Here is a 21713-nt window from a genome sequence, read left to right as displayed (position 1 = left end):
CCGACCGCCACTTTAAAAACTCATGAATCTTTCTTTGTTTGAAGCAGGATCAAAGCAGTGCAGAATGACGATTCTTTACGTAGCTTAACTCGGGTAGAACCATTTCGCCTAGGGGGATCCAGCTCATAGTTCCGGGTAGAAGTACTCTTCGCTCAGGATGTTTTACGTAGCTTAACTCAGGTAGAACCATTTCGCCTAGAGGGATCCAGCTCATAGTTCCGGGTAGAAGTACTCTTCGCTCAGGTTATTTTCGTAGCTTAACCCAGGTAGAACCTTTTCGCCTAGGGGGATCCAGTTCATAGTTCCGGGTAGAAGTACTCTTCGCTCAGGATGTTTTACGTAGTTTAACCCAGGTAGAACCTTTTTCGCCTAGGGGGATCCAGCTTATAGTTCCGGGTAGAAGTACTTTTCGCCCAGGCTGTTTTAGGTAGCTTAACTCGGGTAGAACCATTTCGCCTAGGGGATCCAGCTCATAGTTCCGGGTAGAAGTACTATTCGCTCAGGATGTTTTACGTAGCTTAACTCGGGTAGAACCATTTCGCCTAGGGGGATCCAGCTCATAGTTTCGGGTAGAAGTACTCTTCGCTCAGGTTATTTTCGTTAGCTTAACCCAGGTAGAACCTTTTCGCCTAGGGGGATCCAGTTCATAGTTCCGGGTAGAAGTACTCTTCACTCAGGATGTTTTACGTAGTTTAACCCAGGTAGAACCTTTTTCGCCTAGGGGGATCCAGCTTATAGTTCCGGGTAGAAGTACTCTCCGCTCAGGATGTTTTACGTAGTTTAACCCAGGTAGAACCTTTTTCACCTAGGGGGATCCAGCTTATAGTTCCGGGTAGAAGTACTCTTCGCTCAGGTTATTTTCGTAGCTTAACCCAGGTAGAACCTTTTCGCCTAGGGGGATCCAGTTCATAGTTCCGGGTAGAAGTACTCTTCGCCCATGTTTACATAATTTGGTTTAATCCGGGTAGAAGTACTCTTTGTCCAGTCTTGTCTTTCATAGTTTAACCCAGGTAGAACTTTTTCGCCAAGGGGATTCAACATTCTTTTTCCCAGTAATATAGGGCATCAACTCTTGGTTACATTTCCTTTTCAGTAATATAGGGCGTCAACCCTTGGTTACATTTCCTTTTCAGTAATACAGGGCGCCAACCCCTGGTTATATTTTTCTTTTTAGTAATATAGGGCGCCAACCCCTGGTTACATTTGCTTTTCAGTAATACAGGGCGTCAACCCCTGGTTATATTTCTTTTTCAGTAATATAGGGCACCAACCCCTAGTTACATTTCCTTTTCAGTATAGGGTACACCAATCCCCGATATCCTTACCAGTATAGGCTACGCCAATCCCCAGATATGTTATCCAACATAGGATACTTCATTCCCTAGTTGATTTGAGCTTAAATGCATGGTACACCACTCCCTGATATCATTGCCAATATAGGGTATCCCATTACCTTGCCATATTTTTCCAACATAAGGTACACCAATACTTAGTTGAGACATTCTTTTGGGATCATGACTTTTTTAGGATACACCATTCCCGTTTTTTTATTTATTTGCTTTCAATAAAGAAGTAGTTTAGAATTTTGTTACAATAACTCACGAAATTTTCCTAGTGAAAACTGGGGCAGAAAAATTTCGTTCGTTTGTTTGTTGTGATGTCTGAGCAGGTTTTACCTCGAGGCACATGGTTCGAGATGAACAAAAGAAAAGTCTCAATCTAAAATAAAGAAAAGAAAAGGAAAAGAAAGTGAATCCAAATGCAGAAGCAGATGGAAAGGATATGGACTGCTCAAGACATGACTGGAGTTACGAGCTTCACATTTCCCGTTTTGCTCAGAAGAAGTCGTAGAAGAATGAACTAGCACTTACAACTAGCAAGCATCAAGATTCAGATCAGAGTTTGCATGAACAACCAGTCAACATTCAAGATCAAGCTTCAAAAGACTTATAGATAGGAATCTTGTAACTCATAGTTGATAGGCTTGTTTAGTTTCTTTCAATTTTGATGTAATAGCAAGACCACTGACCGGAGCCTCGACGGAACCTCACTCGACAATCCAACTCATCATTCCATCACTATCCTTGAACTACACGCGACTTGATTCCCTTATAACCCGGGATATGTGGGCAGTCCAAAACCAGGACTCGGTTGCACCTTTTTCTTTTATTTTCTTCCTCTTTTGAGTAACGATATGGTCAAAACTTAGTCACACGGCTCACTTTATCTTTGCCTGAAAACTTTTAATGTTTCCAAGCAAAGAGGGGCATGCTGTGAGCACCTAATTTTTTACCGTGCTTGAATATTTCCCGCTCCCATCTTCCCAGGCGTGTCCCCACTCCACTTTCATTTGTCCCCCCATGCTTGTCCCCCATGTTTGTCCCCCCATACTTTGCTTTGTTCCCCATTCCTTGTCCCCCACACTTTGCTCCCTACTCACAACCCCCAACATCCCCCCTATTCCCTAAAAGAAACAGACATATCCCTCCCTAAAAGAGGGATCCTTGCCCATCTCCTGTCCACTCTCTCGGACCTACATAGAGAAAGGGGAGCTCTCACTCATTCTCTGGATCTTCAACAGGGAAGCAACAACCGCATTCTCCCATGGCTAACACCCTTCTGCTCATTTCTTCTTGAAAAAAAAAACAGCTTCCAAACTCTCTCATCTCACTCATCTCACTCACTCACTCACTCACTTTCATAGACTCATGGATATTGACCTCACTCACTGCACTCGCATACAATAGCATCTGAAATTCAAAAACGAGAAAAACTTCAAAATTTGAGATTAAAAAAAAAGGTTTTGAAGAAGAGAAGGAAAAATAGAGTTGTAGCTGATTTTCAGTCGTCATTTGACTATTCTTGAGGCCTTACTGCTGCTGTCAAGCCTTTGTTTGGCTATTGAAAATTTTATTGCTGCTGGTAATTGTACTGCTGTAGTTGGGATTCATCTTCAGAGTTCAACACCTTTGTTTGGATTCCTATTCTGCTATTATTCTGCTCTTAGGTATGTACAATCCAACTGAAAATTACTTTTCAAATATAATCTGAGAAATTGGGTATTGTGTTCCATATTTGTGTTTGTTCACTTAGAATCGGCATGTTCTGATTGTTTAAATTGTTTGGATTCCTTATTGTTTTGTGATATTGATTATGTGTTAAAAAAAGGGGATAGAGTGTCCATTGATATCTGCTCACATAATTATTTCATTATTAGAGATTATACCATGTTTAAATAATAGTCTATGTTGTGAGTCGATTTTAAGAGTAGTATGCTTTTAAATTCAACCGCTATTTGGACATATCTATTTCTGAAAGAGTCCGGCTCTTTGTGCACTTGAATGAGCGTAGTAATTATGAGCTTTAACTTTTCCGTTTTTGAAGGCAGTGTGTTGGAAATTGTGGAGTATAATGTATTATGTCGTTTCATCTCAAAGTAGATTGTTAAAATATTAGTTTTAAGTTTTTGAGAATAATCTGTTGTATGTGATTCAAATGGGTTCAATTGTAAAACAGTCATGAAACAATTTTGGCCTCAAGTTGGACCAAGCTTTAAAGTTTCATGTGTACAGCAATTAATTCCAATAAAAATAAGATTTTTGTTACTAATTAATTAACTCATTCTTTTTAGTAATTAATTTAAATGCTAGACAATTAGTAGCCGCGCTTTAACTTTACGGACTCGCTTGCGTAGCGTGATGTTTAATATTCAATTGATTCAAACAATCTCATATCATATCCATTAGCTTTAATTAATTACTAAATTAGTTAATCCCTTGATATAAATCGCGGATTCGTTTGCGTAGCGCGATAGTTGACATTTAACAAATTCCAAAATCAATTTATTCGAATTTAGTAATTTCAAAAGTAAATTCGGTCGCACGTTTGCCTGCGTGGTGTGGTTAGGACAATTTAATGTTATTCAAAATTTTCTTTAATAATTTTAATAATTAAAAGCGGATAGATAAAGCACGAAAACCAATAAATCACAGTTTACCCAAAATTAATTCAAGCCAAATGTAGTCAATAAAGCGACCGTGCTAGAACCACGGGACTCGGGGAATGCCTTACACCTTCTCCCCGGTCAACAGAATTCCTTACCCGGACTTTGTTTTCGCAGACCAATAATAATAGAGTCAAACATTCCTTTGACTAGGGATTCAAATAAAAGGTGACTTGGAACACCCAAAAACTCAATTCCAAGTGGCGACTCTGTAAATAAAATAGTCCCTACTCAAGTTTGTCACTTTAATTGAAAAAATTCTTTAACCCACCATCCACAATCAATAATAACACATTTATCGTTTTGGGGTAGAAATGGGGTGTGACAATAATTAAACAATAGAAGATACGATTATGTAGATTTTTGAAGTTAGACAAATAAAAGAAAATGGTCCTAATGGCTGCACGTCGATAATCTTTTGCTTGCACAGTTGTATTACGACAATAAATAAACATACAAATATAAAATACCCAATACCTAGGAGATTTGGTTAGGACTATTATCAAAGTTGTGCAAATGAGCACGATTTGTACTTAATTAATAATCAGTATTATCTGAAAATGATTAGTCCAAATCGTTCAACCAACACTGATGATTGCGTTGGGACGGTTAAGAAAATTGTAAGAATACTTTGAAATACATTCTGATTCCCAAGCATGTTTTGATTAAAGGTTACATCGTTTGTATAAAATCTTATACAAAGAAAGAAAGCAACAGATTAGTTGGCAAAAGAGAAAGACCTAACAAAACGTAAACAAATATTAAGCAGAATCTTGCACGTAATTCTGATTCCTACTGATTCCTACTGATTCGTATTCTTAACTGGTGGCAAATGTAGTTGATCTTATCGTCAAACCGGTCAACAAGATCCCGCGAAGTACAGTAAAATAATTGTGATTCTTTTACTCGTAAGTCCGGGGGCGCAAGCACAGGCCAAGCTACGGATTCGGCTGAATCCAGTAATTTTTGTTTAAATATATTTGATGTTTAAAATTCATTAAATATGTATAAATATAAAATTTATTAAATATGTATAAATATAAAATTCAGAACCCAATTACTAATATATGAAATCGTCGTTATAAAATTCAGAATCCATAAAATTAAAATCTTGGTTCCGCCTCTAATAGTACCCCGGCTTTCCAATCCTAATTTTAATCGTAGTATTTCGATAGTAACGTTTTAGTCCCTTTCGTAGACTTATCCAATACGAATTTAAATTAATTAGAATATTCTAAAATAAGTGTGCAATACAAAGTGAGGTGATTCTGATACTTCTGAACTTCAATAAAATGGTGGCGTGTGTCATCAATAGACGCAAAATCACATCATTTGTATTCAATGTTTAGTTTATTATCAGTAATCCCATAATCATTTAAGGTTTCTTTTTTCTTTTCTATTTTGAGATTAAATTATTCTTTCTTTATCATCGGACACACTTGAAATATATTTTCTTACTGAAAACTTCAATATGTGCCCAATTCTTGATTGAGGTTCAATATCTTCAAATTTAGTATTATGTTGGAAACCATTTCATGTGTTCGTTATCGGGTTCTCCACTTTACCTTTTAAAAAAGAAGTGCTCTTGAAATAAAGTGATTAAGAAAGCTGTAGGTTTGATTAAACGGAAAAAGGCAAAAAAGACCCTATGTATTGAAAATTAATCAATTTTAGTCTCCTTTCACCTATTGGGCCATAAATGTCCTTAACGTTAGTTTTTGTGCTCAAACTTACCCATATATCTAACAGAAGGGCCAACAATACCCTTAACGTATTGAAAATGTCTAAAAAATACCATCCGTTAATCTTTTGGTCAGCAAATGCCACTAACGTTTGTTTTGGGGCTCAAACTTACCCATATATATAACAGAACTAACCTGGTCAATTTTTTGACTATAACTTCGTCATGTAGCATTTTCTTAATCCGTCACATGTATTATTTGTGTTAAATAAACCCACCTGTATCTTTTAAAATACCCAACGACCCATGACCTGCTCCTATATATTTGAAAGGTCGGCTAAAAATAATTGCATTCGCTAGTTAAATATATATAAAAATATACATTGATTATATATAAAAATATGTGTATTATACATTAATATTTTAATATATATTTTACATGATATTATTTTTAGGAGAAATTATAAGGTGTAGTTTTCCGTTCAAATTTTGCAAATCTTAACAAGTTTAACAAATATAAATTTTAATTTGCAAACATAAAAATGATAATGTTCTATTTATATGATTCTAAATGAGAAGCAAAGAAACGGATGGAAAGGAAATTATTTAAAACCTTTAATTATATACATATCCAACTGCTTAGCACATTAATGGACTTTACATGATCTTTTCAATGGGAACTAATAGTGTTTTAATATATAACGATAGAGCTAAAATATTAGCAAAAACTATCGTTCCATTGTTAGATTTGCTTAATAAATTCGAGTTATGGATCATAATTAATAGAAAAAACTACACCGTATAATTTCTCCTAAAAATAATATCATGTAAAATATATATTAAAATATTAATGTATAATATACATATTTTTATATATAATCAATGTATATTTTTTTATATATTTAACTAGCGAATGTAATGATTTTTAGCCGACCGTCCAAAAATTAAAGGAGCGGATCAGGGTCGTTGGATATTTTAAAAGATACAGGTAAATTTATTTAATACAAATAATACACGTGGCGGATTAAGAAAATATCACATGACGAAGTTAAAGTCAAAAAATTGACCAGGTTAGTTCTGTTATATATAGGGGTAAGTTTGAGCAAAAAAACAAACGTTAGGGGCATTTGCGGACCAAAAGGTTAACAGAAGGTATTTCTTAGACATTTTCAATACGTTAGAGGTATTGTTGGCACTTCTGTTAGATATGGGATAAGTTTGAACCCAAAAAGTAACGTTAAAGGCATTTATGACCCAATAAGCGAAAGTAGAGCAAAATTGAGCCATTTTCAATACCTTAGAATCATTTTTGGCCCTTTTCCGTTGATTAAAAGACAAAAGCTAAGAAGACAATTCTATGACGTAGTTACATCTCATATAAGAATATCTGTAACATATCTTTCCTCTTACATTTTTATCCCAAAAATAATATATTTGATGTCACAAGCTAAGACAGTACTGTTAAGACAACTATACTTATAGCAAAAGATGAGTCCTGATTTTGACCAAAGAATTCTTCTTCCGTAAGGTCAAGCAATTAAAAAATGTGCAAATAAATCATACATTATAATCTAGTGGTATCGGTAAGAGTCTCACATAGATAATTAGCGTTGATTTGATTTCGGTTACTCCATTTCTTCTTTTCCTTCCCGAGCCTCCAACGTAATAAAAGCAATCTTTTAAAAAAAGTACATTAAACTAATTAAAGGGAAAATTGACAATTCATTTTCTCATAGGTATACTTGACTTACTTTTTTCCCGTTTTAAGTCAGTGGCTTGTAGTTTTTATTTTGAAAGAACGACTAGTCCACCCCTACTTACAAATTTTCAAATGCCTATTGTCAATAGTACTATAGTAGTAGCTCACTTTTATCGACTTTTTCTTTTCGAGACTTCTGAACACATAAACACCTTTTAATTCATCTTTTTCTTCAATATTTAGAGTTTTACTTATTAAAGTAAAAATAACACGAGTTAGCCAGTTTTCGGACTGGTAATTGAAAAATAGTTAGCGTTTGCAAAGTCATTGAAAAATAGCCATTATTTTACTTCAACACAGAAAGTTCTATCATAATATACTGGAGATTGGTGCACATGTGTATGAACTTCGTACGGACAAGGCCGGCTCTAATGTGTTGAGTAGTAAGGCTTGTGCCTTAGGCCCCCCAATTTTGGGGGCCCCATTTTTTAAAAATAATAGGTTTATAGGTATTTTAAAAATAATATTTAGTACTTTTAATACAAAAGTAGAGATTTTTAATATAAAAGGAAAGAAAGCTCTTTAGATACATAAATAAAGTAATAATTTGACTTACTTAAACGTGGGTAGATAAATAATTTTCCCAATGTTTCAATTTTTCACTTCTTACTCCTTCATTAGATAACGTGTAAAAATTTTACTCTCCCTTTCTTAATTTGTCCAAGTCAATCTTACTTTTTCCGATCTCATCATATTTCAGAAACCCCTATATATTTTCTCTCTTTCTCTTTAATATTCTTACTCACCTTCTTTCTCCAAGAAATTTAAGCTTCCAATATTTTATACTTCTATTGCTCGATAAAATCTTATCTAAAATTAACAATATCTCAAGAAAGATTAAATGAGTTGACTATGTTATCAATTAAAAATGAATTATTAGGGAAAATCGATTATAAAAAGAATTATTAACAACTTTGTATCTCAAAAAACTAAAAAAATAGACTTTAAATAAAAACATATCGTATAACTTTCTTTTAAAAATTTAGGTCTCATATTATACTTTGGCTTTAGGCCCCGCATATACTTGAGCCGCCCCTGCATACAGAAAGTTCCAGCATAATATACTCGAGATTGGAGCACATGTGTATGAACTCCCAGCATATTATGTTGGACCAATATATTATGCTGGAAGTTTACAACAGTGTTTTCGTTTAGATTTATCTTTACATGAAAAATGGCTAAATTTCGATTACTTTTGAAACTATGGCTATTTTTCAATTACCACTTGTATATCTGGCTATTTTTGAATTTCACCCCTTATGAAGGCCAACCATTGGATATCCTATTGATCTATGGTCCATCAAAGTCATCTTGTGGGCCAAGCCCAAACAGTTGGATATCCTATTGCTCTGCGATCCATCAAAGTCATTCCTAGGGCCGAAAGGATTTCCTCAGCAGGTTCCTTGTTATTCTTAGAAAATCAACTCAAATAGCCGTCTACTTAATTTCTTAAACTAAAAATAATTAATAAATTTATAATATATATAACTATTCATAATTATGTATAACGGCTAAAATAAGAAAATATTAAATTTGGCCGGCTATTTGTATAACAATCCCTTATTCTTATGGGGCTTTTACACTATTAAATTGAAAATTTATTTGGCAAGTTATACATTTGACCGGTAGGCCAATAATAATAATAATTACTTTTACGAGTCAAATATATAAAAAATTATATATAAAATATGTATATTATTCATTAATATATAAAAAATATATATTTTGCCGGCTATTATATTTTTGATCAGCTATACTATATAGTTTTTCCAAACTTATAAGCACCCTTGTAGTAATGGATTTCCCCACAAATCATTATATGTAGTAGGGTTTTAGCTACATTGCTGTCCATAATGGAAAAGACTATAAAAATATAGTATGGAAGGTCTCAAATTGGGAGGATTATGTGATTGGAAAGAAAAAGAAAGAACCAAATTTGATTTCCTCTCTTGTTTACTATAGCGACTAAGAATCAAATTATAAAAATGAGATCCAAGTGCATGCAGGATAACCCTAGGGGCTGTTGTTTCTCTCTCTCTCTCTCTCTCACTACATACAAGGATTAGATCTAGCTCTACTCAAATTAATTTCTAGTTCACCTCCGAACTCATCTATGCAAAGTGTGTTTTTATATGTTTTTCTTTGTCTTCCCCTCCGAAAATTGAACCAGAATATTTTTGTTATCTAATTTCCCTTAATTGTTCCCACTTTTTTTTTTCAAAGGCAAGGATATGCAGAAGACAGCAATGGGTTTCTCATTCTTCCTACTTAAAGATATTTATTTCTTGCTCTTCCCTCCCTTCCCTACTTAAAGAATTTTGATACCATCAACTTATTATTGCAGGTAATCCTCTTTAATTATTCTCATGTTACTAATTTAACTTTTTATAGACCGTACATGTAATAGTTTTTTTACGTTACCCAAAAGTGTAAAAGACATGCTGAAGTGTGTAAAAGTTATATATAGCAAAATATTCAATAGTCTCCTAGTCATGAATAAACAACTGATTTATCTTCGGCTGCTACATTCTCTCTTAGGTTATTAAGGTGGTCGATATGAGTTTACAGGATAGAACAGAACTTTGGTAAGCAATTAATACAGGAAATAGCCAAAGGAAACATTAAACAAGAATTTAAAAATATATTAAAATCTGATGCTGTTGACAAAACCTATGTGGATTGTAATCTGATATTCAGTTTTAATTAGTTAGATTTGACTTCTCAAAAGATTTCAAATCGAATTTCTCATCTTATTAATGCCCAATAGCAGTACTCGGAGGCAGATGGAGCTTTTGAATATTTAAAGAGTTAAACTGAACTCAAACATTTCCGGTATGGAACATAAATATATACATGAAAAAACCAAAATTCAACAAATATTAAATTTTTAAATATAGATCTCCGAAAGCACTAGTATTTCATTATGCAAAAATTGTAATATCCAGTTTCATGAACTTTGATAAAAAGTATACTCTTTCCGTTTCAATTTATGTGAATCCATTTGACTATGCACAAAGTTCAAGAAACGAGAGAAGACTTCTGAATATGTAAAATGAGACACAAATATTTTATGTGACTGTAAATCATTGCATAAAAGTAAATTGTTTCCAAGGAAATGACTCATTCTTTTTGACACCTAAAAAAGAAATAGGTTCACATAAATTGAAACGGAGGGAGTATCGGATCATACACAAGACAAGAAGATACATAAGTAATTTATTTTTTCATTATAATTACACAGATATATATTACAGACGGAGACTACATGATCTTGCAAAAATATAAACATAGTTTACAAGGATAGTATCTTACAGTACTATATATATATAGCTGCAAACATGTATAGTAACTCATAATATATAGTACTAGCTAGGGTGGTTCATATTCATAACTCATATTAGGGTTTCCACAAAACCTAAAATTTTCGAAATCACATCAGTTGGGAATGAGTTTGAAAGGAGGTTTGGATAAAGCAGGAGTTGGATCATATCTCCCATAATCCTTTGTGTTCACCTTAAGCAGCCTTTCATGGATTTCACTCACCTCCTCGTCATGGAGTAATTGCTCCTGTTCCATAAATATTTTTGGCGTGTTATATTATAATAATATGCTAAAGTTCGAGGAGTTTTAAGGTTAAAAAAAGAAAAAAAATTATATATAGTGTATAGAATTTCTGCAGCTTCATGTTAGTGATGAAGGAAGAAAATATATATATACAGAAAACCCTAAGCAAGAAGAGTAGACATGATAATATGTCAAACTCTTTTGTCAAAAGAAAAGTAGACTAGTAATCATGATTCATGATTACTCAAGTAATACTTAACTGAAAATGATTTTACTTTCAATTTCTTGATTTTTACTCATAATCTTTTTATTTGGGTCCAGAAAATACAATAAATTGTTGACTAAATTAAATACAAACCTCATGAATTGCACCTAGCGGTTCCTGCTCAAAGTTGCTCAAAGACCTCGATACTCGACCTGCATATTAAAAGTGGGCCTTGTTAGCGTCTTACTTTATACTTCTATAAGTTTCTTGCACTAAGAAAAGATAGGGAAAAAAAAGTTCATCGCCGTCGGGCGGATATAGATTGAATACATCAATTTCGACGCAGAGTAAAAATTTATAGGTAAAAATTCATTAAAATTATAAAAATAGTAGATATGAACTTATAACTTTAAATATATAATGAGTTCAATGCTAAAAATTTTAAAAGTTAAAATTATAGGATTAAAATCATGAATTCGCTTATGATCGCCATGCATGAGAGACTTATGGCTAGGACAAAAAGGAAATACAAAATCAGAGACAGAAAATAGTGAAAATAATGTCACTCCCTCCTGTTGAATTAACGAAATGTAAAATTTAAATGATGCAGATTAATGAAATTTGAGAACTTAGAAGAGAGCTCACTGCATGCAGGAGTTTTTCCTGTGACGATTTAGACTTTGTTATTTGTATAATTTGTAAATATATTCTTGTTTCCCTTTGTATACCATCAAGATTCAAGGCCATATGGTAGAAAAACAACAAGAAAAAAAAAAAAAGAAGACAAGAAATTTAAGAGTGTAAAAGAAGGGATCTTTAGTACTTTCTTGTTGATTCTAATTTCTAAGCAAGAAGACCTAACAAATTAAATGAAAGAATGGATCATGTACTATATATAAGGCGTTAACTAAAGTTAAGTCCCATTATTTGCTTCTTCAAATAAACCTACCTGCAAATGAAGTGGACAAAAGGGATGCAGTTATGAGAAGGAAGAAGAAACCAATTTTCTTGAGTAGCATGATACCACCCATTATCTCTAGTTCTTCAGATTTTTTTTAATTAATCTGCAATTCACTCTTTTTCTCTGGCACTCTTTTATCTTTCTATGAAAAGAAGTGGAAGAAATGATGCTTTACTTTTTCTACATTGCATCAGAGAACATTTAAATATATAGTACTATTTTGCTTTAAAGTACAGTGCCATGCTTTGGATAGAAATGAAGACAAATATTTTATTGTAAAGAATTTAATCCTTATTATGCTTTTATTTTAAAATTGTTAAAATCAAAAAGGTAAGAGACACCACTTTTCTTTTGTTGGGGCGCTATAAGTCTAAAGAGTTAGTGGATTAATAGTTTAATGTATCATTTAATTAACTCCAGAACAGGGAGCATGGACCCTTAACATAATTTTATCACTGTATCCAACTTTGTTTTTAGTGTTAAATTTTACATTGTAAATTAATATCAACATTCCTTGCAAATTGGCCTTTAATGCAGCTCCACAATATCTTCCCTCAATTGTTATATTTTGATTTTGCAATCACAGCACACCCTCCTCTGCTCCTCCTCGCTTTAAGAACTAATACTGATCATTAGAGGCCAAAAAGGGGGAAAAGGATTTTACGAATAGAAACTGAATAGTATGTTTTTCCTTCTGAAAGAAATTAATTGTCTTAGAGCAATACTTGTTTACAATTATAGAATATTACAAACTATCTTGATACAATGATACTTCTCGAAATATATATCAACCCCTATATCACAAATAACGTTTTTTTTTTTTTAATAGTGATGCTCGGACAGTTTACATACATGCAATTAGTCTACGTATGCACTATTTTCCCAAGACCACACTTGTGTGATTCTACTGGATTTGTTGTTGTTACATGCATGCAATTCGACTAGTTCAGCGGACGCTAGATTACGCCTTCGGATACAAGAAAGAAAATATTCAATTACTCCAATTGAGGTAGTGAAAATAATTATCTATATTTATCAAAAGCTAGAATTTTCTTTAATAGTGAACATTATTGATACAATGACTTCTCGAAATATATATCAATCCCTATATCACAAATAACGTTCTTTTTTCTTTAATAGTGATTTTCTTTAATACAATACAGTTTACATGCATGTAATTTGTCTGCGTACACACTACTCTCCTCTGACCTCACTTGTGCGATTCTACTTGGTTTGTTATTGTTACATGCATGTAATTCGACTAGTTCATCAGATACTAGATTACACCTTCGGATACAAGAAAGAAAATATTCAATCACTCCAGTTGAGGTAGTGAAAATAATTATCTGTACTTATCAAAAGCTAGAATTATGTGTAAATTTGTCTATTATTAACTAGATTGGTACAAGTACGAGGGAGAGCGAAAGAAATTAAACCACCTTGAGATAGTAGTAACCACAAAGCTCAATAAGAACAACGCTCGATGAATAGAATATAGATGAATAGTAGGGGTCTTTATAGGGGACTTAATTCTATGTGTTTTTGACATGTAAGTGGAGTTTAACAGATATTTTTTGAAAAGTTTTTTCAGATGAATTAGGTGAGCATAAAATAGCTTTTTGGGGATTAGTGCTTTCAATTATCCAATGCGACAAAGACAACCCACCAAATGCCATATTGAAATTCGAAAGGACAGTGGTGGAAGCTGATACAGTGAAGCACTATGCTCTCCTTATCAATTTGATATTAGCATATCATTGGTAGATAAATTCTTTCGATTTGTTAATTTAAAGGGAGAAACAAACCGTAAAAAGTTACGACAGTATAAATACTTTTTCTCAGTGAACATCGCTTTACTCTTAATTAGAGGTTGTGAGTTGAAGTCTTGAATATAAAAGCATCGCTTTACTCCTAAAGTATAACTTTCTAACATGAATCAGAATTAATTCCTCAAAGCAAATATCGAACGCCGAACAAAAAAGAAAAAAAAGAAAAAAAGAAAAAAAAAGAACAAACAAAGCTATTTGCTCCTCCTACCTGAATGGTTAGCAACTTGTCAATTGGCTATTACATTATACAGAATAATAAATCGAAATAAATGGTGCTCGAGAAGTATCCGACTTTTCTCAGTGAACATTATTATCCAGGCAATTTTAAAAAATGAAATCTTAGTTAAGATTTCATTTTAAAATAACCGGGACAATGACGCTCACTGAGAAAACAAGTAAGATATTCTTCCAAGCACCATTAATCTAGAACTATTATTCTGTGCAATATATATAATAGTCAATTTACAAGTTGCTAACCATGTAGGGGGAAGCAAATAACTTGTTTGTTCATTAATTTAACTAAAATGCTCCTCGTTTCTATTTGTTTAACATTTTTTTTAAAAATCCAGTTCATTTAAGAAAGAATGGCTTAGGATCGACATCGATCTCTATAATTTTTCCACTTCTATGTGTCATTAGACATGATTTGTTTTTCAAGTCCTATGGGTACAAAACAAGTGTAAAGGTACTTTTAGTACTTTATGCATGCTAAATTTATGTGTCAGTTTTTTTTTATTTGTTAAGCACTCAAATATCAACAAATAAATTAGACGAAAAGAGTACGTAACATCTTTGTAATCTTAACAATGAATTAAGGAGGATAATAAAAGAATTCGGAGAGTTAATAGGTATAGACTTAAATATGATTAAATATATATTTTCTCCTTAATAATGAAGACCTTTTGCCTATAGTATGGACAGATGTAAAGGTTGTTATAGGCATTGTTGAATGAATTAGATTCAGCTTAATTTCCTAAAATACAAGCATATTAGAATTATAGATTTAATAATAGGATAACAGAGACCAAAGAAAATAGTACTACTATTTAAAGAACTCGAAAAATATAATAAGCCTCTCTAAGAGGAGAAGACCCATGGAAATCCCTGAGCAATTTTACAGAGAAATTAAGTTGTTCTGACAATATTTTTCAACATCAGAAAAATTTCTTGTATCACAAAACTGCTTCAATCTATCGAGTGCGTACTTTAAATTTTCATCAATTTCGACCTACATTCGTTTATATTACGTTTAATTTAAACGGTTTAAATTAAACTGGTCTCCTAACACTAGAGTCAGTTGATCAGACTTTACCTGTCCATTATACTTATAGAATTAAAAAAAATCAATTGCTCCCCTCTCCAGCTTGTAACCATTTGAAACTTATCCCCTACTTCATCACTAACCCTCACTTCCAAGTTCCAACCCACACCTTTTTCTTTTCCATTCTCTTATTTTAAATATAAGTGCGCAACTTTGACTTTTAACAAGAATTAACAATTTAACAAGAAATATTATCCCTTTATCCAACTACAAAAGTTATCGGGGTTCAAAATATTTCTATGTACTACAAAGTCAAAAGCAATTGAAGACCTAGTCTCGTCTCGGTTTATCAAATCTTTGGATCCCAGGTATAATCAGAAAGAGGTAAGCAACAAATAATGCAACTATGGGGATCTCATCTCATCATAATTTTTTTTAAAAAAATTCCAACAAGAAAATGTACTAGAAATTGAACATCTTAACGTTAAAAAGAAAGAAAAACTGTGCAACAAAGTCAAAAGTATGCACTCAAGAAAACGTAGCTCGAGAGTAAGGCCAAACAACTAACTACTGCATGATTGGACTTCTATTCATCTCACCATACCAACTAACTGAAATGCAAATAGGGATCAGAAATAATCTAAATATTCACGAAGAATTAAGAGATATTGTATAACCAAATGAAAATTGATCCTCGACTTTCCACAAATTGAGATTTGGCTGTAGAAGAATCGACTGGTATTCGAAGAAGAACAGAGGGATACAAAAAAGTAACAAGAAATGTACACCAAATTGAACAAGTCTCAAGCACAGATGCACTGTTATAAGTATCTACACAAAAATTAGTGAAAAATATTAACATCATTTCGAGGATGTACCACCATCTACCATGTCTGTGTTTTCACTGCGCAAACTGCTCTCTCTTCTGTACGTTGGTTTTGCACCCTGAGAGAGCAAACGAAGAGTGATTACATTACCATGAGGTCTCAAAATAGATTGGACATATTTGTTGATGAAGGAAAGATAAGAAACAATCACCCAGAAACAACAAATGACAAACACCTTTGATCCACACTCATCCAGAAACAATCATGAAGGCATACAAGTTATGAACAGAAAGTTTAAAGCAATCCAGTTATCCTGCAATGCTCAAGAAAACACCTTTGATCCACACTCACCTGAAAAATTGTCCCCAGCTTTTTCATAGCCCTAGCGCGTAGCCTGAGAACATCCCTAGGAACATTGGGCTCTTTAAGGACCTACGCGAAAAACAAAGAGTGAACTTCATTAATATGTAGAGGGTCCTCATTCATAAATATGTAAAGATTATTCTATTTGGTGCTGTAAGTTACAGATCATTCAGTATATAGAAAGTCCCAAAGACAGGTTCCTTCACCCCACCCCACCCCACCCCAAACCCCCACCCGCCCAAAAGAAAAGAGTCCCAAAGATGATGTAGGAATATAGAAAAGTGAAATACTCAGGACAAACCAAACGAGACGACACTTAAGCAACAAGTGGAGATACAAACCATGCTAACACACTGCAATAACAAATATTACTTAAGTAAATTAATTTATCGTCTAATCTTTTGGTTAGATTCACCCCTTCCAATTTAGAGTTGATCTACTTGATTACAGCATTAATTTAATGTGAACAGCAGCATCTGTAGACTGTAGCAAGTCACAGATAAATATATCCTTCAGAAATTCGAGCACTCAATAGAGAGTGACATAGTCAATGAGTTTTTTTTTTTTTTTTTTAATATAACATGGTTAATGACGATATATAGAGCCGGCCCCCAACTTTCTCGGGGTTGAGGAGTAGTTGTTGTAATTCGAGCAACAATAGGATCCAACAGAGTTGGATACGGAAGAATTGGTTGTGCTTACCGCTTGGCAAACACGTGATAAAGTCAACTCAATATCCACGACATTGATTTGCCAAAGGGATTTGATCATGATATCCTTCTTTTCTTCCATTGTTTTGATTGCATCCTCTACTTTGTTCTCCTCATGGTACCTCTTCTGTTCCTCTTGTATTTGAAGTAAAGCCACAGCCCCTAAACATAAACCAAAAGCATGTTACTGCTAAATGTTACTATGAACAGAAGTTGGAAAGAGCAAGCCTGTTCAATGTTTATCACCTGAAGCCGCCATTGCTTGTGATTTTATTAGGTGTCCTTTGTCCCTTACCCATTCTGCCAAAAATGGCACCTTCATGAATCTTTTCAAATTCCCAATTTCTTTTGCAGCTTGCCTTGTGTAGATATAACCAATAGTATGCAGCATAGCCTCACCAAAAGCTGAAAAGATGACCACATAAAGAAAATATCATTTCAGAAACTGAAAGTCCTCAATATCCGATGGACACATGTAATGTGACAACATTGTTATCAAATCAATAAGACAAATGTTAATAACTGGTCCTATATCCCCAAACCATTATCATCTCTCGCATCTGATCTAGGGCTGCAAAATTAATAGCCACATCCCAAAGACAATAAAGAAGAAGTCAAAGCACATAAATCTCCTGATCTCTCTATTTTCTTTTTTGATTGGTGATCTCTTCTAAATCTTTCCAATCCAGCCGATCAAAGCATTTGAAAAGCAGTGGAAGCAATGTAACAAAACATTGCCACAGGACAAGAAGGTAGCGCTTACAGCCTTCCGGGAAAGCCTTTGGGCACAGTCAGAAGAGAAGCTTTTGGACAACTCGATAGGAATCAAAGGAGAAAGTTATAGTAATTGCCGTTCAAATCGCTGTAACAAGATGTGAACTGAAGGTGTGGTTCAAGAGAATGAAAATGCTAATAGGAGATATTACTCAACTAACAGACCTCTATGGTCAACGGCAAGGCTAAGAGAATTTTGAAAGCATCACGGAAGAAATCTTAAAATTTTGTTAGGATCTCTATATTGAAGGGGAGAGTTGGGGACTTGAGTATAAACATTTTTTTATCATTCCACTTCCAAACAAATTGGAAAGCCATTCTTAATGGTATCGGATGATGAAAGAAATGGACTACACAATGATAATTGAAGGTTTTAAACGAGGGATGACGCCCCGGTAAGAGATCAGCACGTGATGTCTGGGTTAGGCACACTGTGGGGGTAGAGGGGCGTGCCAATTATCCACCGAGTTTTGAGTTGTGCGTCACTGGCTCTCGGTGATTTCTCTATTTCTCAAAAAAAAAAGAAAAGAGAGAAATGAGGTAGACTAAAATCACATGGAACAAAGTTGCCTCAAAAGATCCACCACTCTGAAATTAACTAAAAACAGAACAAAAGCAAAAAATCACAAAGACCATACCAGTTACTGTTAGTGTGGATTAAGGCTTAGTTGTTGTTACATTTACATTAGTTCCATTGTTTACGGTTTGATTAGATGTTTGTATGTTGATGCTGGGATTAGCATGATATTTAGAGAACCTCTACCTTTAAAAAACCCTAACTGTCTCAAATGAAAAATTATTAAGTATCGGAATTAAATAGGCCCGAAAAGAGCAGAATACTTATAGTGGATTTATATAGCCGATGCCAACTAGTTCAGTATATAGGTGCAATTGATTAATTAACCTTTTAAAGAAACAAATAATGGACAAGCAGGTGAAACGACCTAACCAGCTTGAGCAAGAAGCTGCGCTTCTGATTTTGCCCATTCTAAAAACTCATCCTTTCGGCCTTCAACATATGGCTGAAGACGTTCTTTTAGAATTGTTGTCAGCTTCTCTACCCTTTCCTTTTGCAATTTCTGTAGTTGAAAGAGGATTACTTCAATGAACTGCAATGAACAATTGACCTTTTATGAACACTGCTTGAAACAAGAATACCTTTAATTTCTCCTGAATATTCTGTCTACGAAGCTCAGGAACAACTTCGTCCTCTTCCTCTTCAACAGCTTGTATGGAAGCCAATCTAAGTTCCCCAACATAATCAACAAATACATCACTTCCGAACAGCATTCCAAATACAGCTGCAGGGTGCATCAAATCCCTGACAAATAAGAGACAACGTGAATACACAAAATAGTTTTCTCCGCCTGAATTCTTAAAATACGGAAGTAAACAAGTCAGTATTTTCCCTATCATCTTCTTAACATTGATTCCACAAGATCACTGTCGATTGTCAATTTACTAACTGCTGGCACAAGTAGTAGACTCTTACTAATTTTTGCAGAAAACGATTAAGTAAGAAGTACAACAAAAATAGTTTGACAATTCAAAGAGGGCCACAACAAACGGATGTAGCTTTAAATAAAAGGGGCTAAAACAAATGAGTTCAGGTTTTCCTATTGCATACTTACTTCGGCATGTCTTCTTTACCATATTTGTCATAAATTTCACGTTTCTCGGGATCACTCAACACCTGATAAGCCTCTCCTAGAACCTTCAAAAGTGAACAATAAGCAGAACAATGAGAGAGAGGCAGAGGAAATTATAAAGAAGTTTTTATGACACCACTCCTACTCATACAAACATTCCCTCTATCCCATTATATGAAAAGTACTTTGAATCATGGGATGTATGAAACATGTTCAAGCACAGTGCTTTGTTCAACTATCAAACATAGACTGATGACAACATCAGCTTGTACAGTAGGAGCTTAATAGAATGAGATTTCTACAAGATTGCTGCTTCCACGAAATTTAAAGCATGGCAACTCAAAATGTCCAAAAGAGTTTGTTAATCTAGGTGCCTCAGTTGAAAAAAACAAAATAAAAGATCTAACAGATCTTAAAGGTTGTACCTGGAAATTACGAGCAGCTTGTGGGTCCCCGGGATTCTTGTCTGGATGTGTAGTCCTTGCCTAATAAAGAACGAGATATTAGTGCAAGTGAAGATGTCAAGGATAACTTACAGTTTAAAAGGAAATTATCAAGGTAAGTTAAGGTTCCTTGCAAACGTACACTAAAAGATAGCTCTAGCTCACTTCTAGAATCGCATTTCCATGCTCTATGACAACAAAAGTCCAAACTTGTTCAGATGGCAGAATATTGTGATAAACAGACCAAACAAATGCACATAAAACAACCATGCCAATCCGTGGCCGAATTCTCACCGTTCATGTCACTCCATTTAAGACCGTCTCAGTCCAATATTATAATATTTAGTTTCTCTAGCATTAGAAATTCTCTACATATTCTACTAGCATATAAATCTCTAACATGCCTAGAAGACAGCTAGCAAACACAGGACTTAAAGTAAATATACTAACATGACCAAACGAAATGCACATCTAATCATCAAGTAAATATAAATGTATCTTCAAGAAATGGTACGAGTGCATACTCAAAATTGAAATAGAACACCTTGAGTAATAAGCTAAAGCTAAATTACCTTTAAGTAGTAAGCTTTCTTAATTTCAGCAGGAGTTGCATTCACTCCAACCCCCAATAAGTCATAGTACTCCGTGTCCTTCACCATTGCTAATCAAATGCAGTTCAATTGACTGCAACCTGAAATCACTCAACCTGGACCAGAAAACAAATTACTAACAATTACACTATTAATTCAGATACAAGATGTACTCAGCTCGCAGCGCAAGACAACAAAAGGTATCCAATAAAAAATCCAACCAGCCACCAAATATTATAGCCCCATAACATGATAAAGACATAAAAACACCAGAATCTTGTGGTGAATCTTTTCCTCTATTATTACACACATGGGGGGGGGGGGGGGGAAACTGAAAGAAACAAAATTTAGAATAGGGGTTACCAAAAGGAACGTTGAATTATCACAGGGAAAAAAAAATTAGGAAAGAAGGTAAAATTGGCAAGGAGAAACTCACTATGTTGCAATTTGATAAAAGGCTCAAACTTGGGACTGATTTTGCAGAAATGAGAAATCGTTGAATTGAATTGGGTCTAATCAATTGGAGCTGTATGAATCTAATAAATCTTGATGATATTTCAAATATATTTTGTGTATGAATATTCAGACGTGTGGCTGTGTTGCTTAAGCGCGTAAACCAATCGCCAATTCTCTGATATATACAGAAACCTTAACCACGGATTCTGATAATAACCAAATTGATGCCTCATAAATTCTTGTTATTAGTATTAGATTAGATTACAACAAAATAAAATACTTTGATTCGTTAGAAATATCTGTGCAAAATGTGGCTTTGTTGTTGGGGCGGAACCTTTAATCTGCAACTACGACCGACGACCACGTGCAAAATGTGTGGGCCTCTAATGATTAAACGGGCCAGCCCCCTCTTTGCTTAAGGTATAGGATTAGCTCCGTAAAAAGTGGTGTAAGAAAAGATTTTTGCACCGTATAGCTACCCTTCAAAATAATACTGTAGTCGATAAATATATATTTTTAAATATATTAATATATAATATACATATAATATATTTTTATATATATATTTAGCTTACGGCTGTAATTAATTTTGGCCGATCAACAAATATTTAACTTCTCAAAACGGAAAAAGAGGGCAT

The 21713-nt window shown here is 34.0% G+C and overlaps 2 protein-coding genes across 2 annotated transcripts; both read right to left on the bottom strand.

The window, feature by feature from the left end:
* Positions 1–10647: 10647 nt before the first annotated feature.
* Positions 10648–12371, bottom strand: LOC107823449 (protein CASPARIAN STRIP INTEGRITY FACTOR 1-like). The gene is made up of 3 exons (XM_075238077.1): positions 12162–12371; positions 11366–11424; positions 10648–11010 (listed from the first exon to the last, which is right to left on the bottom strand). The coding sequence occupies exons 1-3, from the start codon at positions 12241–12243 to the stop codon at positions 10879–10881; spliced, it is 273 nt and encodes a 90-aa protein (XP_075094178.1). The 5' UTR covers positions 12244–12371; the 3' UTR covers positions 10648–10878.
* A 3539-nt stretch (positions 12372–15910) lies between these two features.
* LOC107762300 (chaperone protein dnaJ 10) lies at positions 15911–21378 on the bottom strand. The gene is made up of 10 exons (XM_075238076.1): positions 21056–21378; positions 20602–20735; positions 20012–20071; positions 19569–19651; positions 19096–19258; positions 18887–19016; positions 17410–17568; positions 17156–17325; positions 16442–16522; positions 15911–16208 (listed from the first exon to the last, which is right to left on the bottom strand). Exons 2-10 carry the CDS (start codon positions 20686–20688, stop codon positions 16125–16127), a joined length of 1017 nt encoding a protein of 338 aa, XP_075094177.1. The 5' UTR covers positions 20689–20735; positions 21056–21378; the 3' UTR covers positions 15911–16124.
* Positions 21379–21713: the final 335 nt, after the last annotated feature.

This window comes from Nicotiana tabacum, chromosome 19 (assembly GCF_000715075.1).
Source record: "Nicotiana tabacum cultivar K326 chromosome 19, ASM71507v2, whole genome shotgun sequence".
In the NCBI taxonomy this organism is placed as follows: domain Eukaryota; kingdom Viridiplantae; phylum Streptophyta; class Magnoliopsida; order Solanales; family Solanaceae; genus Nicotiana; species Nicotiana tabacum.
Note: the sequence above shows the minus strand (reverse complement) of the source record. Positions and strands in the feature narration are given on the sequence as shown.